At 39.4% G+C, this 23,759-nt stretch overlaps 1 protein-coding gene and 2 long non-coding RNA genes across 4 annotated transcripts in view; 2 read left to right on the top strand and 1 right to left on the bottom strand.

Annotated features, from left to right (window-relative positions):
* The window catches only part of ANKLE2 (ankyrin repeat and LEM domain containing 2), a 40,043-nt gene extending 34,317 nt beyond the window's left edge, over positions 1-5,726 (bottom strand). The window contains exon 1 of one of the 2 annotated variants that reach the window (XM_069090570.1): positions 5,097-5,726. In XM_069090570.1, coding sequence (XP_068946671.1) covers positions 5,097-5,385 — 289 coding nt within the window. In that variant the 5' untranslated portion in view covers positions 5,386-5,726. Of the gene's footprint in view, positions 1-4,743; positions 4,945-5,096 lie in introns of those variants that run through there. The other variant, XM_069090632.1, reaches the window with a different exon arrangement.
* A 228-nt stretch (positions 5,727-5,954) lies between these two features.
* Positions 5,955-8,668, top strand: LOC138176978 (uncharacterized). Its single transcript, XR_011172418.1, has 3 exons — positions 5,955-6,457; positions 8,348-8,436; positions 8,542-8,668. It is a non-coding gene; the product is annotated as an uncharacterized lncRNA (long non-coding RNA).
* Positions 8,669-12,413: 3,745 nt separating this feature from the next.
* LOC138163012 (uncharacterized) lies at positions 12,414-22,267 on the top strand. The gene is made up of 2 exons (XR_011168780.1): positions 12,414-15,638; positions 21,678-22,267. It is a non-coding gene; the product is annotated as an uncharacterized lncRNA (long non-coding RNA).
* The last annotated feature ends 1,492 nt before the right edge of the window (positions 22,268-23,759 follow it).

The raw sequence follows: 23,759 nt of genomic DNA, 5'->3' as shown, positions 1-23,759 counted from the left end.
ACACACACACACACACACACACACACACACACACACACACACACACAAAAGCTGCTATAAAAACTTGGGTTTATTTGGGGACTTTCTTATCAATGGCTTTCTTGGGGAAGTTTAATAAGGGAGTCAAAGGGTAAAGACATTTCATCACTAATTGCATAATTCCAAATAGTTTAGCTTCACCAAAAATGCATTGAGGGGTTATCTGCCCACAATTCTTTCAACACAGACTATTCTCAACTTTTGTCATCTCAGCCAATTTACCTAGAGTGAGGTAAAACCTTCAAGGTTGTTCTGATTCATATTGCTTCTTATTCTGAAAACTGCTCAAGGAAAAAAAATGAACATTCAAAGGAATTGAGGACTTTCAATTTCAAGCATTCTTGATAAAAAGACCAGAGCTGAACAGAAAATCTGACTTTCAAATATGAGATTCAAGGGAAGTATAAGCAGGTAAACAGAAAAGGGAAACCATAAAGACCTTAGTAGGATTAAACTGTTTACATTCCTATGTGGGAAAATAACAACCCCTAAGAATTTTCTCATTATTAGGGCAGTTAGAAGGAGTATATAGAGTCAGGACACAAGCTGAATACGAAGGGCTATCTCAAAAAAACAAAATTAAGGGGTGAGAAAAAGGGATGCACTGGGAGAAAGAGAGAGGTACAATGGGGTAAATTATCTCACATAAAAGAGCTTTTACAGTGGGGGGAAAGATGGGGGAAGTGGTGGGGAACACTTGAACCTTATTTTCCTCTGAATAGGCTCAAAGAGGGAATAACATATAGACATATAACATATTAATCCATCTCACCCTACAGGAAAATAGGAGGGGAAAGCGATAAGAGATGGCATACTCGTAGAAGGGAGAGAGAAGGAGGTAGGAATAAGCAAAACACTTTTAAGAGGGACAGGTGAAAGGCTAGAGAGAATAAAATAAGCAGGGGAAACAGGATGGAGGGAAATACAGTTAGCAATCATAATTGAGAAAAAAATTTTGAAGCAACTTTTTCTGATAAAGGCTTCACCTCTCAAATATATAGAGAAATGGGTCAAATTTATGGGAATAAGAGCCATTCCCCAATTGATAAATGATAAAAAAAAATACAAACAATTTTCAGGTGAAGTAATCAAAGTTGTATATAGCCTTATGAGAAAATGCTCTAAATCACTATTGATTAGAGAAATGCAAGTTAAAACAAACTGAGCTATTACCTCACACCTATTAGATTGGCTAACAGGACAGAAAAGGAAAATGACAAATGTTGGAGGGGATGTGGGAAAATTGAGACACTAATGCATAGCTGGTAGAAAAGTGAACTAATTCAATCTTTAGGTAGAGTAGTTGGGGACGACTCCTGGAGCCCTATAAAACCACGCATACTCCAGCAATACCACCACTAGGGCTGTATCATCCCAAAAGGTATGAAAAAACCAAAAAGGAAAAGGACCTATACAAAAATATTTATAGCAGTTCTTTTCTGGTGGCAAAGAACTGGAAACTGAGCGAATGCTCATCAAACAGGGAATGGCTGAACAAGTTGTGGTAGATGACTGTGATGGAATAGCACTAACTATACTGTAAGAAATGACGAGATGCTCTCAGAAAAACCTGGGAAGACTTATATGAGCTGATGCAAAGTGAAATGAGTAGAAGCAGGAAAGAATTGTGCACAGTAACAGCAATACTGTATGACGATGGATTGTAAATGCCTTAGCTATTCTCAGCAAGACAATGATCTGAAGACTTAAGATGAAAAATGCTATCCGTTCTCAGAGAAAGAGCTGATAGAAGTCTGAATACAGACGGAATCAAACTTTTTTAAACTTTTTCTTTTTAAATTTTGGTTTATATTTTCTTTTACAACAGGAGTATTATGGAAATGTTTTGTATGACTACACATGTATAACTTATAAAAAATTGCTTGTCTTCTCAATGATGGGGGTACAGAAGGAGGGAATTTGGAACTCAATTTTCAAAATGAATGTTGAAAATTGTTTTTACATGTAATTGGGGAAAAATACTAATTAAAAAAATGTTTACATGCTTTGAATGGCTGTTAGTCTTATATATGTCAGTTAATGGTTAATGTATCTTGGATATCAAACTCTTAACAGAGAAATGTGATACAAAGACTTTTTTCCCTTTCAACCCCTCCCCTTTTTACATAGGTATATTATTTTTGTTTGTGAAAATTGGTTATTTTCAACACAAAATGTGGTTAAGGCAAAGTAGGGCACTCTACGGTCATATGTCCACCTATGGGTAGACAGGTAAATATGTTCCCACCCACCTAGCACAAGGCTTTGCACATAATAGGCCCTAAAGAATCAGTTAGGAAAGCCATTAATCAAGACCTAGTTAGGATAAGACCCAGAAGTCCACACCAGGGTACACTTGCTGTGATAAAAAATATACTGGATCTTGGCTGATTGTTTCTTCTTCTTTTTATTATTTTTTAAAAATATTTTTGTTATAAGGGATGCTCTCTAGGAAGTAAGAGTGAGGGATACTAGGCAAAATTTTGGTGATGGTTAAAAAACAGATAGCATATTTTTTAGAGTACACCAAATCTGGAGTCAAAGAATGAGAGTTCAAGTCTTAGTTGTGGCACTTATTAGCTGCATGATTTGGGGCACATACCTTTTCTCTCAGGGCCTCAGTATGACCAAACAATTTCAAACAAGGTTCCTTCCTGGGCTAGACACTACAAACCAATAGCAGTCTGCCACAGTAGCAAAAGTGCTAAACGTGGATTCCGGAGACAGCTAAGTTTGAACTCTAACTTTAGTATTTAACGAGCTGTATGACCATGAACAAGCCACTTCCTGTCTTTGAGCCTGCTTCCTCATCTGTAAAAGGGGTTAATGAATGTAGTTATCTAGTTCACAGGACTACTGGGAGGGTATGTAAAGCATAAAGTTGGTCACCATCTTCATTCTGCATCAGTGCTCCTCTCCCGAGATCTAGACCCTGTGTCACATCCTTGTCTCCATCAGCTCCACTAAAACAACTACCACCAGAGTGCAGGCTCTAATCAACTGGATTACTTTGCAATAACCTCGTAAATGGAGTCCTTTCTTCCAGAGTCTCATGTCTCCAATTCATTCTACACAAAATGGTCAAATTTGGTTCCTAAAGCATAACTCTTACCATGTCACTCCCCTGCTTAAGATATCTGAGTGGCTCTCAACTGCCTGTAAGATAAACTAAAAACTCTTCAGCTTGGCCTTTGAAGTCCTTCCTAGGCCAGTTCTTAACTACATCTAACTCCAGGTGTATTTCACATTACTCCCTTCATGGACTTTGTCCACTCAAACTGGACTGCTAGCTGTTCCCTAAACTTGGCACTCTATCTCCTCCCTCCCATTTCTGAACCTTCACTCATGCCTGCAAGGCCTGGCCTTGTCACTCCACTCCATGATTCTGGGCACACACCTTCCCTCTCAGGACCTCAGTGTGACCAAACAATTTCAAACAAGATTCTCTACCTGGTCTAGTCACTACAAACTAATGTGCAGCAGCCTGCCATAGCAGCAAAAGTGCTAAACTTGGATTCCAGATTCCTGAATGGCTTAACTCAGGTACCATCTTCTCCTGGAAGCTTACCCTGGTACCTAAAATTATTATTATTTACATGCTGTGTCCTCCAACAGACTGCAAGAGAAGGCAGCAAAGCTTAGAGGACAGAGCACTGGCTTTGGCATCAGAGAACTAAAATGCTAGCTCCCCTTACTACCTATGTGGCTTTGGGGGGTACATTAAACTCTCTAGGTCTCGGTTTTCTCTTCTGTAAAATTAAAATATCAGTCTAAATGACCTCTAAAATCCATCCGAGCTCTAAATCTATGATCTTACCATCACTAGACGACACTGTTTTGTTTTTGTCACTGCATCCCCCAATTTCTAATATAGTTTCTTTGCTCAGTGAACATTTAGCACATAATAAATGCTTGTCTACTGACTAAGCACGCATTTCTACACATCAGCTATGATTCCATCTAGACCACAGAAGCACAATACAGCGGAAAGAACAGTGGATCTGGACTTGAAAACCTATGTTTAATTACCACCTCTTCTACTTAATACTCAAGAGTCTCCCTCTCTCAACCTGTGTCATCTTCACAAGAGTAGGGCTATGTGGTTTCTAAGGTCCCTTCCCTTCCAGCTCAAGATATAGGAACCTCCGACTTTAGACAAAGTGAAGAATTCTCTCTATGGATGCTGACCAGCTGTTCTGCAATTCATCTTAGGGAGCTGCCTGGGAGCACCAAGAACTTGAAAGACTTTCCTAAGGTCAACAGGAAAGACACTTAGCAAAATACTTGAATCCTAGTGTTCCTGCCTCAGAAGCAAGCCCTACTTGCATCATCTTCTTCCTCGACTCTCCCCTCCACTCTTTATCCCGACCCCAGGACTGCTTCCACTTTTTCTGCCCCCCCCTCCCAGCATGCCAGGATGGCAGTAAAAGGGATTATTATTTCCCCATGTTTGTGATTTTATTGGTGGAAAGAAATTCTTGGACGGTAAACTCCCCCCACCAATACAGATGCGCAACTGTGGGGCAAATTAAAGACTTAAGAGTCACCAGGATCGGTGAGAAGTTGAAGTGACTTGCCCAAGGTCACACACTCGGAAGAATTGGGGCAGGATTTGAAGCTGGGTGGGGCTGCCTCCACAAGGAAAAGATGACAGCAGCATTCACACACTGCTCTCGGGTTTCCAAAATGCTTTCCGGAGCTCACCTCCTTCCATCCTCAGCACGTCCCTGGGACAGACACTATGGCTATGTCCTAACAGTTGGAAGAAGCTGCTGCTCAGAGAGCTCCGGGGTCAGCCTGGAAGGCCGGTCCCGCCCGGCCGCCTCCGAAGGAGGCCCAGCAGACACGGGGCTGGCCGCAGAGAGCCAGGCGGGCCTGGGCTCAATGGGCGGCGGGGCCGCAGCGACCCCGAGGGCCGAGGTCGGGCCCCCACGGGGTGGATAAAGGAGCAAAGACCGTGGTTCTTCCTAGCGCCCGGCCGCGGGCACGCTGCGGGAGCCCAGGCCGCTAGGCCAGGAAAGGGGAAGGGCAGGGCCCTGCGGCCTCCCCAGTCTCACCTGAGCTGCGGCGGCGGCAGCTGAGAGGCGGGGTGGGAGGGCCGGGGGCAGGACCAGGGACGATGGTCGGGGCGAGGTCCGGGCTAGCGCTGAAGTCGGAGCCGGGGTCCAAGTCTGGGCCGGAGCCCAGGCAGAGGGGGCTGCGGTCTCGACCGACGCCTTGGCGAATCGCCCACGGCCGCTGCTCTCGGAGGCGAACCAGACAGCGGATCAGCAGCGCCACAGCCGACGCACCCAGCAGCTGCCAGACCAGCGTCTGCCACTCGCCAGGTCCCTCGCCCCACCACATGGCCCCACAGGCCGCGCCCCCGCCCGGACGACGACAACAACGACGACAACACCTCCCGCTCGGGCTCCAGCCGCCTCAGCAGCGCCAGGGGCCTGCCAGGGCCCTCAGGACGTCGGCTGCGCGCGCAGTCCTCCTGACCCGAGCCCTGCCTGACAGGAAGAAGGTATTGGGGTCACCGGGGTCCTCGAAGCGCCGCGAATCCGCCTCCTCTGCGGATCGCAAAGACAGCAGGGGATCCCAGGGAACCAGACATAAACGGGGCTGGAAACGTTGGAAGTTCCCTTAGTCACAGGCTCAACGGCGGCCACCGGAAAGCCAGTGCGCACGCGCAACTCGAGCCCCGCCGCCTCTGTCGTGAGGACAGGGCGAGCCTATCGCTCCTCCCCCTTGACTGGATTGGAGCGAGTTCTGCCCCGCCCAGTCCAATGGAGCCCTCCCCAGAGTCCCCATCCCAACCCACCCGCCAAACCTAGGGACCCTCCCCACTGGAAGCCTTCTTCGCCGCCCTAGGCCCACCCTAGGCCCACTGAGCCCCCAGCCCCATGCGATATGGCCATTTGAGAAGGGTCAGGTCTGGCCGGATTTGCCCAGGTTCTAACGCTCGTAACGCGTGATCATCCCTACAGACCCCACACGTGTCCACTCCGCTGACTCCATGCCGGGAGCCCAGGCAGGAATCTGCAGCAACAGCCTGCTCATGGGAACAGCACGTCCAGGGCAGAGCTGCTGGAGCAGGTTGTTGGAAAACCGGCAATGTCTGCAACCCCGGGCTTGATTTATTCTTGTTGCTGCTACTATTGATTAGATGGAGACAAGGCTCCTAATGAAAACTCACAAGTGCCTGCAGTGTGTGCCCCACACCCTGGCACCGCGCCACCTGTGAAACATTAAACAGCACAGCCCGGATTCACACCATAAGAACGAGGCTGGCTTTTGCTTTTGGGTGTGGTCCACATCTGACTTTTTGTCGGAGTAGTGAAATTTTTCTAGGAAGACCCTTCCTCTACCAGTGAAGATCGGCCACACTTCGGCCACTCCGGGATAGTTCTGGGCCTGACCTCTCTTAATCACGGTGCTTCCTCTCTTTTAATTTATTTTTCCTGTCCGTAGCCTATGTATATAATTGTTTGCATGTGATCTCCCCCTTAAAATCTAAGGGCAGGAACTGTTTTTTGCCCTTTGTATTCCCGGTGCCTCCATATAGTGCTGGGTATATGTATATAGTAGATGCTTTATAAATGTTGATTGATCGATTGATTAAATTCAGGAATCAATGAACCATAGAATATCAGATTTGAAAGGAATCTCAGGTGGCATGTAGTTCTTAGAATTTGGAATGAAAGGGGACCTTCAAGATCATCAAATCCAACCTCTTCATTTTAAAGGAGAAAACTAAAGTCCGCTAAAGCTATCACTTGTTTAGCTAAGGCCACACAAGGCACTAGGAATGGCAGAGCAGGAATTTGAATACAGAAGATAAGACTCCAAATCCAGACCTCTGTTCACTGCCTGAAATAGAAAGAATGCCCTGTGTAGAGAACTTCCAGGAGTCCTCCGGCTCTGCTAATGAAATGTTCCCCTCCCCTATATTATTACCTGAAAGGTTACAGGGCAGATAAGCAGGAGGATGTATAATTTTTTTTTGGATGTAGAGAACTTTTGGGGTCCCTTGGCCTCTCTAAAGGAATATTCCCCTGCCCTATACAGTTACCTGCAAGGTTACAGGGCAGATAAGCAAGAGGGTATGTAATCTTTTTTTGTTTATGCCTCCAAATATGGTCCTAGGATATTACCCTAATAAATAACTAACCTTAAGCAAAGGTAAATAGTAAACAAGATTAAGGGAGGGTGCTTCTACATTGTCTGTATTCCTTTGGGGTGTCTACATTCTTTTGGGTCACGTAGACCTTCTGTTGGGGGGGGCATATAAACTCTGTGAGCCCCTTGCATCTTGGCTCTGTATGAAATGGTCCTGTAATAAACTGGCCCACCAACTGCGCTGGCTGCAGTACACCTGTGCAATATAACTGTCAAGTATTCTTCTACTTTTAGAGAGCTGATTATCAGATCAAAAGCTACACTGTATCTCCCTCCAGACACAAAATCCTGAGTTCAGATTCTGTCTGGATTCTCTTCTTCTATGTGACTCAGAGGAAGTCATATAACCTGAGCCTCCAAGATCTATAAAATGGGAGTAATTAATAATATCTATATTAGTAATAATGCTTCATAGACCTCTGAAGTTTAAATGAACTACTGTATGTGCAATGGAGAATCTGTTAAAATGGGGATAATGTCTGTTAATAGTAATTAATACTTCATAAACAAGTTTAGTGAAGTTTAAGTGAATTAATGTATATACAATGGCTTTGTACATAATGCCATGTCCTTATTTGTAAATCTTCAATGTAGTCTGCCTGAGCAGGATCAGTTCTGTGGAGAAAACTGAATCCCCTCCCCCATTGCAGCACTTCTTAATGAGAGGGAGGAGTAATTAGAAATTTGTTTATACTCTAGGAATCTTTATGGTGAATTATGGTGTTATATCTGGAGTGATCTGTACTAAAGTTACATTTTTAACCAGCTTAGTCTTATCAGAACCCAGCCTTAGATATGTTATTATATACCTTAAGAGATGGCTATCTACTAGTCCGGAGGTTTATGGCAATTGACTAGTATTATTTTTATGGGTATTTGAATAAACATCAATGAACATAATGTTCATTGTCTGTGAAATTGCAGATAATTATTTTATTGATTGCTTTTACACAAGGATGAGTTTAGACTCTAGAAAGAGACAAAGAAAAGGATATTGAGTGAATTTGTAAAGGCCTGATAAATTTATTATTGCAATGAGAGAAGTAATAATAACATATCCCTAACATGTGTTTAGTGAAACTTACTATTTGAAGTGAAATCTCATGGGACTGTAATCTGACATTATTCTAAGTTTTGATTTCAGGTATGATTGTCTGCATTGTCATTATGCTAGTAATCAATGGGGGATGCAATGAGCTGCCTAAAGGGAGTGCAACCTGAGAACTATTACAGGTAGGACTTCTATGGAAAAGTTTGAGAGGACAACCTTGGCATGGCTGAAAGTAGACTCTTCTTGACTCAGTTTCCCCATTTAGTTACTTTTTTTTTTTTGCACAGGAATGTTTCCCAGCTGGTTGAATCCTGAGTCTGTCCTTGGTACCCTGTAAATGAAGTGGAACTTTGCCAGAAACTTAACTGTGAATCTTATCTAGAATCAAACAGAGCCAAGGTTGCATTATCCTGATAACACTTGTGTTTAGTCATTCTGTGCTCTCAGGCTTGGGCCTGGGCTGTTATATCCATGTCCCTATTTCTTCCTCTCATATCACATTTCTATTATCAGGGCAGGTGAACAGTGGAAATTTGTCATTGCAATACGGAATCTATGAATTCTTAGAGTAATACTAAGACATACAAATTTCTTTAAGTTGCAAGTGAGGATGATCTTACAGTTTTCTATCTGAATTTCTCATCATTCCATTTCCAAAGCAGGAGTAAAGTAAGGGATAATCCCAACTAATTGCAAAGGATGAGGACAATTCTGACAGTAAACTTTATCAGGCCTGAGACTGCTCAGGATCATTACTGTTTTCCACCTAGAAAACCTCCTCTCCCTTATTAACCATGAAAAGCCACTGGCCAGAGTCCCTTTCTCAGGGCCATACAGGACTTTTGAGCAACCTGCTGCACCAACTGGATGCCTTCCAACTCTTTTTGACTATACTGCTCAATTAGATCCAGCTGCTTCTTCAGGGTTTGGATTTCTTTCTCTTTCTGACTTAACTCCCATTTGAGATCTTCAACCTAATGGAAGAGAAGAGCAAAAAAGGCAGAACATGGTTGAAAGATAGTTCATTAATCCATTAGAAAGTACATATTCTTAAGGAATGTGTTACATTTGTGTATTGTAAATTATACCTTATCAAACTGAAAAATTCAGTAGTCTTCTATTAATTTATCTACTGTCTAATAAGATCAGTAAAATCAATAGCCTGCTTTTTACAACTCCACCAATAATGCTTTAGTGTTCCAATTTTCCTACATCTTCTCCAGCATTTGTAATTTTTCTGTTTTGTCATGTTACCCAATTTGACTGGTGAGATGTGGTACCCAAGAGTTGCTTAGATTTGCATTTCTCTAATCAATAATGATTTAGAGCATTTTTTCATATGACTAGAGATATCTTTAATTTCTTCCTCTGAAAATTGACTGTTCATATCTTTTGACCATTTAGCAACTGAGGAATGAATTGCTTTCTTATAAATTTGACTCATTTCTCTGTATATTTTAGAAATGAGGCCTTTGAGACACTGGTTATAAAAATTCTTTCCCAATTTTCTGCTTCCCTCTTAATTTCGGTTGCATTGGCTTTGTTTGTACAAAAACTTTTCAATTTAGTGTAATCAAAACTATCCATTTTGCATTTTGTAACACTCTTTATCACTTCTTTGATCATAAATTCTTCCCTTCCCCATAAATCTGACAGGTAAACTATTCCTAGTTTCCCCAGATTGCTTATAGTATCAACCTTTATATCTAAATCATGAACACGTTTTGACATTATTTTAGTATACGGTGTAAGATATTGGTCTATGCCCAGTTTCTGCCATACTATGTTCCAGTTTTGCCAGCAGTTTTTGCAAAATAATGAGTTCTTATCCCAGCAGCTGGATTCTTTGGGTTTATAAAACAGTAGATTACTATAGTCATTGACTACTGTGTACCTAACCTATTCCACTGATCCACCTCCCTATATCTTAGCCAATAGCAAGTAGTTTTGATGACTGTTCCTTTATAATACAGTTTAAGATTTGGTGTGACTAGGCCATCTTCCCTAGCATTTCTTTTCATTAATTCCCTTGATATTCTGGACTTTGTTCTTCCAGATGAATTTTGTTATTATTTCTTTAAGGTCTATAAAATAATTTTTTGGTAGTTTGATTGGTATAGCACTAAATATTATTCCCTCCTCAGACCAAATCCAATGAAAATAAGGTTCACTCTTTCCCTCTCACCTCCACCCTCTTCTCCTCCATTGTGAACACTTTTTCTTGCCTCTTTTATGTGAGATAATTTACCCCATTCTATCTCTCCCTTTCTCCTTTTCCCAATATATTCCTCTTTCACCCTTTAATTTTGTTTCTTTTGATATAATCCCTTCATATTAAATTCTCCCTGTGCCAATTATCTGTCTGTCTAATGTATCTCTCTCTCTCTCTCTCTCTCTCTCTCTCTCCAACTTCCCTTATAATTCGAAAAGTCTCATGATTTACAAATATCATCTTTCCATGTAGGAATATAAATAGTTCAACTTTAATGAGTCCCTTATGATTTCTCTTTCCTGTTTACCTTTTCCTGCTCCTCTTGTGTCTTGTATTTGAAAATCCATTTTTTCCCATTCAGTTCTGCTATTTTCATCAAGAATGCTTGAAAATCCTCTATTTCATTAAATGTCAATTTTTTCCCTGAAGTATTATATTCAGTTTTTCTGGGTAGGTGATTCTTAGTTTTAATCCTAGCTCCTCTGACTTCTGGAATATCATAGGTCTTGGGTTATCCTGATTGTATTTCCATGATACTCATATTGTTTCTTTCTGGCTACTTGAAATATTTTCTCCTTAACCTGGGAACTCTGGAATTTGGCTACAATATTCCTAGGAGTTTTCCTTTAGGTATCTCTTTCAAGAGGTGATCAGAAGATTCTTACAATTTCTATTTTACCCTCTAGCTTTGGAATATCAGGGCAGTTTTCCTTGGTAATTTCTTGAGAGATGATGTCTGGGCTCTTATTTTGATCATGGCTTTCAGGTACTTCAGTAATTATAAAATTATCTCTCCTGGATCTATTTTTCAGGTCAATGGTTTATCCAATGAGATATTTTACATTATCTTCTATTTTTTCATTCTTTTGGTTCTGTTTTATAATCTCTTGATTTCTCATAAAATCATTAGCTACCTTTGCTCCAATCTAATTTTTCAAATGCTTTATTAACTTCTGACTTACACCATTCATTTCTGCCAGATTTTGAGTTATAAATTTTCTCCCCGTTTTTCCCCTACCCACCACCCCAAAATAGCAGTCCCACAGGATATCCCCTCCTCCAATCTGCTCTCTCCCATATTTTCTCCCATACCCCTTTCGTCTTTTCCAGTGGATTGCTATGCCCCAGTGCCTGTATATCTTAATTCCCAATTACATGTAAAATAGTATTAATAATAGTATATATATGTGTATATATATATATATATATTTGAGTATTTGATTTTAAAACTTTGAATTCCAGATTCATTCCCTTCCTCCCTTGTCACCCACCCATACTGGGAAGATAAGCAGTTCAGTATAGGTTGTACATGTGTGGCTAATGCAAAATAATAACATAGTAGATATATTGTAAAAGACTGACTATATTTCCCTCCCTCCTATCCCACCTCCCACTTGTTCTATTCTCTATTTTGATCCTGTCCCTTTTCAAAAGTGGGTGCTTCCAAATTCCCTCCCTCCCCCCCCAGCCTTCCTTCTAAAACATCAGGGCAGTTTTCTTTGAGAACTTCCTGGAGGATGATTTCTAGGTTCTTACTTTGATCTGTTTAACAGCATCTTGATTTCTCATAAAGTCATTAGCTTCCATTTGCTCCATCTAATTCTGAAGCAATGATTCTCCTCATTGAACTTTTGAGATTCTTTTTCCATCTGGCAAATTTGGCTTTTTAAGGCATTCTTCTCCTCGTTGCCTTTTTGAGCCTCTTTTGCCATTTGAGTTAGTCTATTTTTTAAGGTATGATTTTCCTCAGTCAGTCTGTTGACTCTTATTTTGTAATTTTCTTGCACCTTTCTCATTTCTCTTCCCAATTTTTCCTCCACTTCTCTTATCTGCTTCTCCTCATTGCCTTTTTGAGCCTCCTTTGCCATTTGAGTAAGTCTGTTTTTTAAGGTGTTATTTTCTTCAGTCAGGCTGTTGACTCTCATTTCATAATTTTCTTGCATTGTTCTCATTTCTCTTCCCAATTTTTCCTCTACTTCTCTTATTTGCTTCTTAAGGTCCTCTATGGCCTATAACCAGCTTGTATTTTCCTTTGAATCTTTTGGTGCAGGAGTTCTGACTTCACTGTCTTCCTCCTGTTCCTTGCTTTGCTCCTTTTGGTCCCCCAAATAGGAGTCAAATGTTGGAATCTTCTATCTGCTTTGTTTCTTTTGCCTGGTCATGTCGCCCCTCAGTCATTTGACCCCTGGGCTTTTTGCCACAGTAGGGCTCTGCCACCAGACAGGGGAGCTTTCGTCTTAAATGCTGGGGTTTTCTCAGCTGCCAGAGGTATTAGATGGTTGCCCTCTCTGAGGTCTCCAGGGGGAAAGTTATGTTACATTTAAAGTTTTATTTGTTTAAGGTCCTGACTTTTCATTCATTTATAAGTCTTATACAGAAGAACAAGATAATATATTCCTAAAGACCTCCTTCCCAGGGACCTCTCCTACACTAAACTCTCCATTCATCAGGTACTTATCAATTACCTTTCCATGTGTATATAGTCTGTTTCCCTAGCTATGCTACAGAATCCTTAAGGACAGAGATTGTACTTCATCTTATTCATCAAACACCACACAGTATGGGGAAACAGCACATAATAAATACCTAACAATTAGTAATGGGCACTCAATGTTTTCCTATATAAACTGTGGGTCCTGAGTCCATATGAGTTTAAGAAGCACTGAAGAGGTTGCTAGGGGAAAAAGTTTAAGAAGCCCTGCTATAGACAGGAAGACTAGTTTTTATCTGATAAAAGTTAACTGAAAAACTCATCCTGAATTCAATAAAACTCTTAAAGAACAATTAGTACTCATATTTTACAAGTTATTAAAAAAATTGAGAATGAAAGCACCCTACCAGAATAATTTTATGAGACAGATATAGATCTAATACCTAAACCAGGGAAAATTAAACCAAAGGAAGAAAACTATAGGACAATATCATTATCAAACATTGACTCAAAAATTTTAAACAAAATCCATCAAACAGCCAACAACCATTTATCCAAGAAATCGTTCATTATGACCAAGTGGGATTTATACTAGGATGGTTCAACATTAGGAAAACACTCAACATAACTAATAATAATAAAAAATCAAAACATCCAAAATCTCATGGTCATCTCAATATTTGCAGAAAAAGTCTTTGATACAATACCACACTTTCTTTAATGCTAAATCCCTACAAAGTATAAGCATAGAGGGACCTTTTTTAATATCATAAAAACCACCTATTTAAAATTAAAAGCAAACATCATATGCAATGTGGCTACAGTAGAATCTTTTCCAATAAATATGAGAATAAAGCAACAATGCTCACCCTCCTCACTATTATTTGATAAAGTTCTGGAAATACTAGCAACAGCAATAAGAAAAGGGTGGTGGGGGTGGAGAAATAAAGGAACAAAAATAACTAAAGAGGAAGGAAAACTATGTTTGCTGATGATATAATTTGGAAAATCCTAGGGCATCAGCAAAGATAGCAACTGAGACAATTAATAGCTTCAGCAAAGGTTCAGGTTATACTAAATAAATACTCAAAAATCAATAGCATTTCTATGTTATAATAACAAAACACAAGAAGTAATAATAGAAAGGGAAATCCCATTCCAAATAAGTATAAAGTGTATAATAATCTGGTGATCAACCCACCAAAGTACATAAAAGGATTGTATTTATCCAATTACAATGTGTTCCTTAAAGAAATAAAAAAACAACGTAAATACCTAGAAGAATATTCGGTGCTTATGACTTGACTGTGGCAATATGTGCCAACAATAAAATTGTCAATACTATCAAAATTAATTTACATTTTAGTGCAATATTAATCAAATCACCAATGAGATACTTTATAGAACCTGATAAAATAATAACAAAATTCATTGTGGAAATGAATGTTGAAAACTAAAAATAAATTAATTAATTTTATGAAAGAATGGATAGATCAATGGAACAAGCTAGATAAGGAAGATTCAGAAAGAAGATATTTCAACAACCCAATATTAGATAAAATGGAAAACAGGAATGACATAGAAAAAAACTCCTAATTTTATTTTTAAAAAGCTGCTTATAAAACTGAAAAATAATCTGACAGAAATTAGGTTTAGACCAACAGCTTACATCATATACTACAATAAATTCTAAATGGATAAAATGGATATAGGACCTTAATATTAAAGATGTTGCTGCATTCTGAGTGGGTGTTTTTGATAGAGGAATAGGTAAAAAATGGAAATGCAGTGACTAGAAGAGTTTTTTTCCACAGTATACTCTAGTACAGAGGGAGCAGTCTCTGCTCAGTAGCTAAGAAAAGATTTCTTCCCTTGTCTGGGAATTCTGAGGTTACTGAATTCCATGAATATTTGGTTTAACTAGCTCCCTGAAATAGGATGCAGAAAGGACAAATATGAACCAGTGAGAACCATTGCCCTGGATTTTAAAGAAACAAATTGTATTCAACTCTCTGGTGAACCAAGTTGAATCTTACTTTTGTGTCTCTCCCTCAGCCAGACTGGGATGATCCTTCCCCCTCCTTTCCCCACTTCCTCAGTCTCAAATTCTGTCTTCTCTGATTCAGAATCTCTTTGGTATTGATAATCATTAAATATCAAATTTATCCAGAGTCTGGATTAATCAAACAGACTGCTTTGCTTTGCTTTAAAAAATGCCTTTTCCTATGTCAGCAACTCCAGAGACCAGATAAGGCCAAAAGTGGGATTTCCCCTTACCTTGGAACATATTCCATACAGAAGGAAAATGGACATCCGGAGATCATAAATTCCAAATGGACCCTGCTTTGTCCATTGTCTTGTCAATTTGTATTTATGACGAAGGAACTTCCTTTCTCATAATATGGATAGTAAACATGGAGATCATAAATTTGTGTGACAGCCACCCTGAATTGGGATGGTTCTAAAAGGTATTTAAGCTTTCTGATCCTTTTGGTCAAACAGTCAGAACTTAACTCCATGATCACGTAATAGCTAACTTATTACAGAATAACTTATTACGGAAATAACTATATATCACCTAGTCTGTCTGTCTCCTTTAACCAGACTTTTCAGGTTAACAGGTGACTCAGATGGAACTATTGAATGGGATAGACTGAACATCACCTCACTCCATCAAAGCTAATGATTCAAGCTGCCTCAGGATTCATTTTTCTCTGGAATTTTAACCTTGATGGAGTTGGGTAAGTCCCCCATTTCCAGCTTCCAAAGGGCTGTTACTAGTTTGGTTGAAGTCCAAAATTCCCTTTAAAGCTAGCTCAGGGGGAAGGGATCAAATCTCCGGGAAAATGTTCCAAATAGATCCCCTAGGAGAACTGAGCGATCTCAGGAAAATTAGCACAAGTAGTGCCAGAGTTAGTGGTAGTTAAGTATTTGGCCAGTGCTAGTGTTAGTCAACTAAAGATAACCCCAAATTAGATTGGCCACAAAGGACTCTTTTGGACCAGTCAAAGTTACCGTATCTTAAAATCAAATTAAGTTTAAAGGCCAACAAAACATCTAACCAGGAGAGGGAATATTTTCATTGTTGAAGGCAGAGCAAGAACAAAATGCAGCAGCCTCTTCCTTTAAGGCTTGTAAAACCTTAGATCCAGCACCACCCCCAGTACTGGCTAATTCCTTTTCTCCCCTCTTCCCCAAGAGCCCAGCCCATCTTTTTCCTCCAACCTCTGCTCCTCTTCTACCCTATTCCTTGCTTCCTCCCTTCCTTCCTTTAAAGGCTGGGATCCTGGGGAGGAGAACTTCACTTTGCCATTACCCCCTCTCTCCTAGCCTTCCCCTACCTACTCTAGTCCTGAGGAAGAGAACTCTGTTCTGCTGCGGTAGCCTTCTCTCCCCTCTCCCCCTTCCCTTAAGGGCTCTGGTCTTGAGAAGGGCAGTTACACTCCACTTTACAGTCTAAAGGCCTGAACCTAATACCATTGGGGCCTTTCCCTTCAAGGTGGTTAATCAGAAAACATCAGGGGCACCAACGCTCCTCTGCCCCAACGAATGATTGTAGAGGTGCTTCAAGCCAAGGTTACAGGATCTGACCCCCACCCACTCCTACCCTGTCACATCTTGAATGCTTGAGTAACAATAGCTAATTCAAGGTGAGGATTTCTAATTCACCCTCTTTTTGTCATTAAATGTGGACTTTATATTTGTATTTGTCCTGTCAATTTGTCTGTCAATCCGTTTATCTCTGTGTCTGTATCATATGTGCTGTAAATGAGTCTTTTATCTTGTAAAATCTAAACTACAGCCAGCCAGAGATTTCTAAGGGCTGCAGCTAAGGAAACAAACAAATCTGCAAGACTCTTTTCCTTGTAGTTTCTGATCTGGCCAACATGGAACTAGAATGAAAAGTTAGATATAGCTAAAAACATCTTGGCATATCCTGAGAATTAATCATTAAGGAATTGGAAATTGACTATATTGGGATTGCTGGAGAAAACTCCTGGGACTGTAGGTAACTCCCGGAGATTACAGGTACTATGACACCTCCCAGTTCTTCACTCAGCATTCCCCACTCCCTCCCCAATAGTTAGAAGGGGATCTCAGTATGGAGATTTTTTTAACAGTCACAAGTTTTTGTGAACTCCTCTCATCTCAAATCAGATAAGAGAAGCAAATGCAAGAGAATTGTAGGTAAAACTTAAATCAAGCTTCCCCACCTGGCAAAAGGAGGGGAGGGGTAATACTTACAGATTGGCAGTAGCCCTAACTGCTTGTGCCTCTGGGCACCTTGTAGCCTACCCTTCTAGGCAAAGCTTGGAAATGTCACCCTATACATTCTGCCCACCCTGGCCCAGCAGTTGCAAACCACCCCAGGCTCAGTTCATTTTTTTTAAGCAATTGGGGTTAAATAACTTGCTCAAGGTTACACAGTCAGTTATTTCTGGGTGTGGTGCTAAGTATCTGAGCCCAGATTCGATCCCAGGTTATCCTGACTCTGGGGCCAGTGCTCTTACTGTACCACCTGGTCACCCCTAAGTAATTGGGGTTAAGTAACTTGCTGAAGGTTACATGGCCAGGTGTTTCTGGGTGGGTGCTAAGTATCAGAGCCCAGATTCTATCCCAGGTCATCCCGACTCTGAGGTCCATGCTCTTACTCGCTGTGCTACCTGGCCACCCCAGGCTCAGTACATTTTGCAGTTGTTGGAAAGGGAGAGGTAGAGAGATCAGGCCTGTGGCACATCCACTAAGGCCTGCCTCCAAGAATTATAACCACTGGGAAGCCAGCCTCTGCTCCAGGTAAACTCTACAATTCTCTGCCTAGTTGCAAAAAAATGTATCTTATCTTTGTTTGATCTATTTCCTGAATTTGTAAAGGGAAAAATAACACTGATTGTTATGGGATCAAAATGACAGAGATAACAATATTATCTCTCTAACTTTGAAGTGGTTTTTGAATGCCAGGAGTGATAAGATCAATTATTTCTATATGTGGTACAATTGATGTCATTTGAAATTCATTGTTGTGTTGTTGCTGTATTTCTAAAATTGTATTGTATTTCTAAAAGTTTGCTTAGATTGTGAAATTTGAAAAAACCTTATGAAGTTGAGATGGTGTTATGGCAATTTTTTAAAAATCCAGATTGTGTTGCATGTGAATTAGGTTTTTATGTCATACAAATTTGATAATTTAAAGCTGTTATATTTGGGTTACAAACCAGTAGTAATAATACTGCTGATATTTACTATGACAACAGACTGCCCATTTAAAATCTTGGCTAGTATGGAAAACATATATAGTGATTTAAAGTTATAGTTTCCACTTTATTAATGATGAGATGAATGATTCTCTGGGAAAGGTGATTTAGAAATACATTCACCCAGGGGCGGCCAGGTGGCTCAGCAAGTAAGAGCACCGGCTCCAGTGTCAGGATGACCTGGGGATCAAATCTGGGCTCAGATACTTAGCACCACACCCAGAAATAACTGGCCGTGTAACCTTGAGCAAGTTACTTAACCCTGATTGCTTACCAAAAAAAAAAAAAAAAAAGAAATACATTCACCTAAGGTTCTTTAAACTCTGTGCAGAAGTTTCTGTGTTATAGAATTCTTACTGAGCAAATGAAAAACCTTGAAAAAAAAATAGGGATGTGTTTTTCAAGCTTGTGTCATCTAAGGATGTATTTATGTTAATATTAAGGTTTATGGATCACCACATTCACTATCTACGTGAGATTCCAGAATGTAATTGATTTCTAGTGATAAGATGATTGGCTGTGTGGCACCAAGAGTTTTAGTTACCTTAGTTTAGCTAAAAATGATTGCTTTATGTTCGTTAAATTTATGTGGAATTTTACTTGGATGTGAAGTTTCTGTGTAAAACAATTTGAAAACACATCTGACTGAATACAGGTCGCCAGACTGGTAATTAATTGGTTCTGATTTTAAAGTTTAAATTTAAGTACATGATAATTGCTTATCGTATTGTTATATTTCTAGGCTTTCTTTTACTGTGTAACTGAGTAAGCAGTTATATTATCTATGCTATAAGAGAAGCAGTTTCTCTTATAGGCTAAAAGTTGCTAAATTGAGAATTATACTGTTGGAAGAAGAGAAAAATGATGAATGGGGCATTCTGACCATGGTTGTAATATTTTGAAGTATTGTAATTTGGGAAATCATAAGCTTCTGAGTTTGTCTTTGTTTAAAAGGAAGTTTCAGTTAAGATTGTTTTGCTATCATTTATGAAATTTGTAAGATTATTAACAGCTATTAGAATGTATAAGTCAAGTATTTACAAATGTATGTTTGTGAAAGTTAGTTATTGATAATTATGCAAAGAAAGGAAACTGTGAATCCTCTTGTAAGTTTTGTCAATTATGTGTAAGAGGTTTTTTGACCAGAGAATTTAGGAGTTATGTGGTAGATAATATCAGGATAAGTTGTAAACTGTTTTCCAAAGAAAACAAAAGAAAAAAAAAAGGAAATACTTTTAGAAGAAATGTTTTGAAAACTCTCTTGTGATTCATTTGAAGGTCTATTAAATTTTCAATATGAGTTATTGTTAAATTAATGTGATAACTTGTTAAGCAGAAGAGATCTTGCTGTTTTAATCTGAATTTGTAATCATTCCATGGCCTAAGCAAGAGTTAACATTGGCATTTGAACATAGATGTAAAAGATTTAGATTCCTGAAGTATCTAATTCTTCCAGACTGAGTATAATTAGGGAAGAACAAACAAGGACATAACTCTTGTCAGTCTGTGAAGTTAGCCATTAACCTCTTTGCTTTGTTTAAGCCAGGGATTCCAGTACAGAACAGTATGTTAGTAAAGAATAATAACTTATGAGCAATCTTGTAAAGATGTAAAGGAAAGCTGAATAATCTGGATCATGGGTTTGAGAGATTTGGAAAGATAAATACAGGTTTGATTGGAAAGATGGAAGGCAGATAAGAAGGTTTGGGGACAAATGAGGGTTTTTCCAAACCCCTCCTATTTCTAAATAGTTGTTCTGGATACCTTTGTGTCAGTTTCAGATGCTTGAAGTATGTTGAGAGAGTATGAGGAAGTATTTTATGAAGACAGAAAAATTATGTAACTTGATTTCATAATTAATAGCTCAATCAAATTTTAGATGGTTCTATCTGAAGGATACCAGTCTATATTTATTTGCTATTTGAAACTTTTGGGGACTGCAATTTACTATAGTTTAAAGCTTTGATTACAGTGATAGTTGACATAAAACCTACAATAGAATGGCATGGGTTGCAGACTGAGAGCTGTTAAAGGTGGATGTCTGTGTCTGGGAAAAGTTTTGAAGACAACCTTGGACACTGTATAGGTAGGATCTCCTTAACTCTGTTTTCAAATTGTGCTTTTTTCCTTTCTGAAAAGGAAAATTTTCCACCTGATTATTCCTAAGCCCTGCCTTCAGCACCTGGTGGTTACATGATTGCCTATCAGATATGACTCATATCTGGAATCAAACAGAGCTAAGGAAGTTCTTTCCTTCTGTTAAGATATATGATATTGTCTCTATCTTTTATAGCAAATTTATATAGTCAAGAAGTTCCGTCTGAGTTGCTATAATTGGATGAAAAAATGAATAGCATGAAATTATAATCTATATTCATGGCCAAATAAATATAATATAGAGATAACATCCTCCAAAGGAGGAAATGATTAGACCAAGTAATAAAGATTTAAAAAGACAGCAAATTTTGAGAAAAGCAACAAGATCAGACTGATTCCTCTAAGAATTATATACAGATGCATATGATTGGCTTCCAAAATTTTTCTGTCATGGAAATTCAAGCTTTAAGCATGTTTTGGTAATAAGATCTCAAGTTTGTATTTTTGTGCAAAGACTGTATAAGATAGTGGTAAAAGTGAAATTATTTTTTCTTTATTAAAGCATCTTTCTGATAATTTCAAAAGGCAGATGAGCTCATTTTATGGTTAGACCCTCACATTTTTTTTTGGCTTTTTTTGGGGGGGTGCAATTGGGGTTAAGTGACTTGCCCAAGGTCATACGTCTAGTTTTTGTATTATGTGTCTGAGGATGTATTTGAACTCGGGTCCTCCTGACTCCAGGGCCAGTGCTCTATTCACTGCTCCACCTAGCCACCACAAGATCCTCACATTTTAAAAGATTCCTGTACCAGGTACAGGATTTAGGTAAGGACAGAAGCAGCAAATTATATGTATACATATATGTGTGTGTGTGTATACTGAAATTCTCTTAAGTTTCAAAAATGTGGAAGCAAATTTAAGTGATAGTACTAATTTATATTAAGTCAGAATTATCTGGGAACTTCTAGGTCTGAACTAGAAAAGCAGAACTCCCTTTTTGAACTGTATAACTACATGAAGCATCTTGGATTAAAAAAAAGTGCTGTTTAGATGCATATTGGGACTGGGACACAAGGAATTTGATGTTAATTAACATTTATAATAATGACTGTTGATTTGTATGGGTTATGTGTAAGTTTTCTTAGTTATCTTGGTAATAGGTAATCTCCCTTCCCAAAACTAGCATATTGTGAGCCATCTAAGTAGTTTAATATGGACCTGACTTAATGTAATTATGCAATTTTGTAAACTGTGAGAAAAACTTGATTGTATTGTTTGAATCTAGCCCTGTGTGGCTTGAAAACCGAACCATTTTTGTACTGTTTGAACCTAGAACCTGTGTGGCTAGGAAACTGAACCACTTCTATGTGCCTTTAATATCAAATCATACATTTTCTGGAAGCCCTTATCAGGTCTGTCTGACTATTCCAGCTTGTGGGTATGAACTTTTGGATCCAACTGTCTCATCTAAAGATTGCACCTGCTCCTGAGTGGACATCGAGTCAAGGGACCTGAAAAAGACGACATCAGATGCAGACAGCTTTCCCAAGAGTCTGGACAAGAACTGCTCCCTACCTGAGTCCCTTACATACTTAATACTGGTTCTTTATATCTTTTTACAGCATTATCTTATTTTTACTTGGTTGCTCTGTATTCCCATTGTGTTCCCTACCTTGATCCCCCTTGAAGCCTGCTCATTTTGATTGCTTGCATTTGCCTTGCAGTAACTGCCTGTCTATGGAGATGTTCAACAACAGGGGAAAAGTAACTTCTCCTATCTCCCCACTCGCCCCATGAGACAGACTCAGTCTGACAAAGGATTCCACCATTACCTTTAGTGCCCCCTATCTCAGAAAGCAATAGGAAAAAACCTGAATTCATCTAGATAAGGATTTTGGGAAACCCTCCCAAGAAGAGTTTTTTTCCATATCTTCTTTGGTCCACAAACAAAATCTTAACAGATTTGTTTTTTACCAAAAGGAGGAAATGATAATCATTAAATATCAAATTTATCCAAAGTATGAATTAATCAAACAGACTTCGTTGCTTTGCTTTAAAAATGCCTTTTTCTGTGTCAGCAACTCCAGAGACCAGATAAAGCTGAAAGTGGGATTTCCCCTTACCTTGGGACATACTCCACATGGGAGGAAAACATACAACCTGAGATTATAAATTCCAAACAGACCCTGCTTTGTCCTTTGTCTTGTCACCTACTGACTCTTTGTGCAAACATACTCACTAGCTTTGAGGTAATAAGCAATATGAATTTATATGTCACCTAGGTCTGTTTTCCTCCTTTAACCAACTTTCAGGTTGACAAGGGCCACATGTGACCTTGAAGCTACAGGTTCCCCTTCCCTGGTTTAGGTAGAAAGATAGTGAGTTCCATTTTGGACATGGTGAATTTAAGGTGTCTACAGGACATCTAGCTTGAGATATTTGAAAGGCTTCTGGAGATGCAAGATTAGAGGTCAGCAGAGAGATTGGAGAAGGAAAAGTAGACTTGAGAATCATCAGCATACAAGGTACTTTCAATGAAGGCATGTCCCATTACTCCCTGCATGAACTCTTTGCTTTAGCTTAGCTTCCCTCCTCCACTTTGTCATGCCTCACAGAATTGCCTCTGCCAAGATTACCCAATCCTTTTACCCAACCAGAGTCTCCATCTAAAACCTACTTCTTTTGAATTATTATAATACATTCCCATCAGATCTTCTTAGTTCCACACTCTATCCCAATCCAAGTTGTTCTTCATTCGACTACTGCCAGAAGAAATATTTTTCCACATAGATCTAGCCATGTCAACTCTCTGGCTCAAGAATATTTAGACTGTTGCTTCCAGAATAAAATTTAAAAACTCTTGTCTGGCCTTCAGGGCCATCTATAGTATGGCACCATCTAGTCTTTCAAGCTGTGTCTCTTATCTACTCTTCACTCACTCTATACTTAAGCCAAACTGGTCTGCTTTCTCTCTTCCTCCTTACAATATTCCTTGCAAACTCCCACCTCTGTGCTTTTGCTCACATTATTCCTTATGCCTAGAATGCCCTTCCTCTCCCCTTCTTCCTGCTGAATTCTTGTCCATCCTTTAAAGCCTGAAGCAAATGCCACCTTCACCTAACCATCCCCCAGATTATTAATAACTAATGACCTTTCTCTTTGAACTTCACATAATGCTTTGTTTTCTACTGTGATGCACTCATGTAATATTGTATAGTATGGTTCTCTCTATTGGTGTCTGTAATAGTCCATAAAACCTGTAGTCTATGACTGTGTCTGAGAAGTATAAGACTCATGTATGGCAGTCTGCCTTCTCTCTTCCTCTTCCTGAGTCTCATACCATCTTCCTGGCATTTTCTGGAAATATTCCTACCTTATGATTAAAGATGCTATTTGCTTCACCCAGTCTGTCCACAATAGCCAAACTTAGGGTCTCCCTGCCAGTAACCTGAGAAAAGGGAAATCAACCAAACTCTTCTAAGTAAGCACTCATTCCCTCCTTATACTTAACTT

This window comes from Petaurus breviceps, unplaced genomic scaffold (assembly GCF_028583685.1).
Source record: "Petaurus breviceps papuanus isolate PSGF00001 unplaced genomic scaffold, PetGlider_PUasm1.0 103, whole genome shotgun sequence".
Taxonomy (NCBI): Eukaryota; Metazoa; Chordata; class Mammalia; order Diprotodontia; family Petauridae; genus Petaurus; species Petaurus breviceps.
The sequence above is the reverse complement of the archived record's forward strand: the minus strand, read 5'-3'. Positions and strand labels throughout refer to the sequence as shown.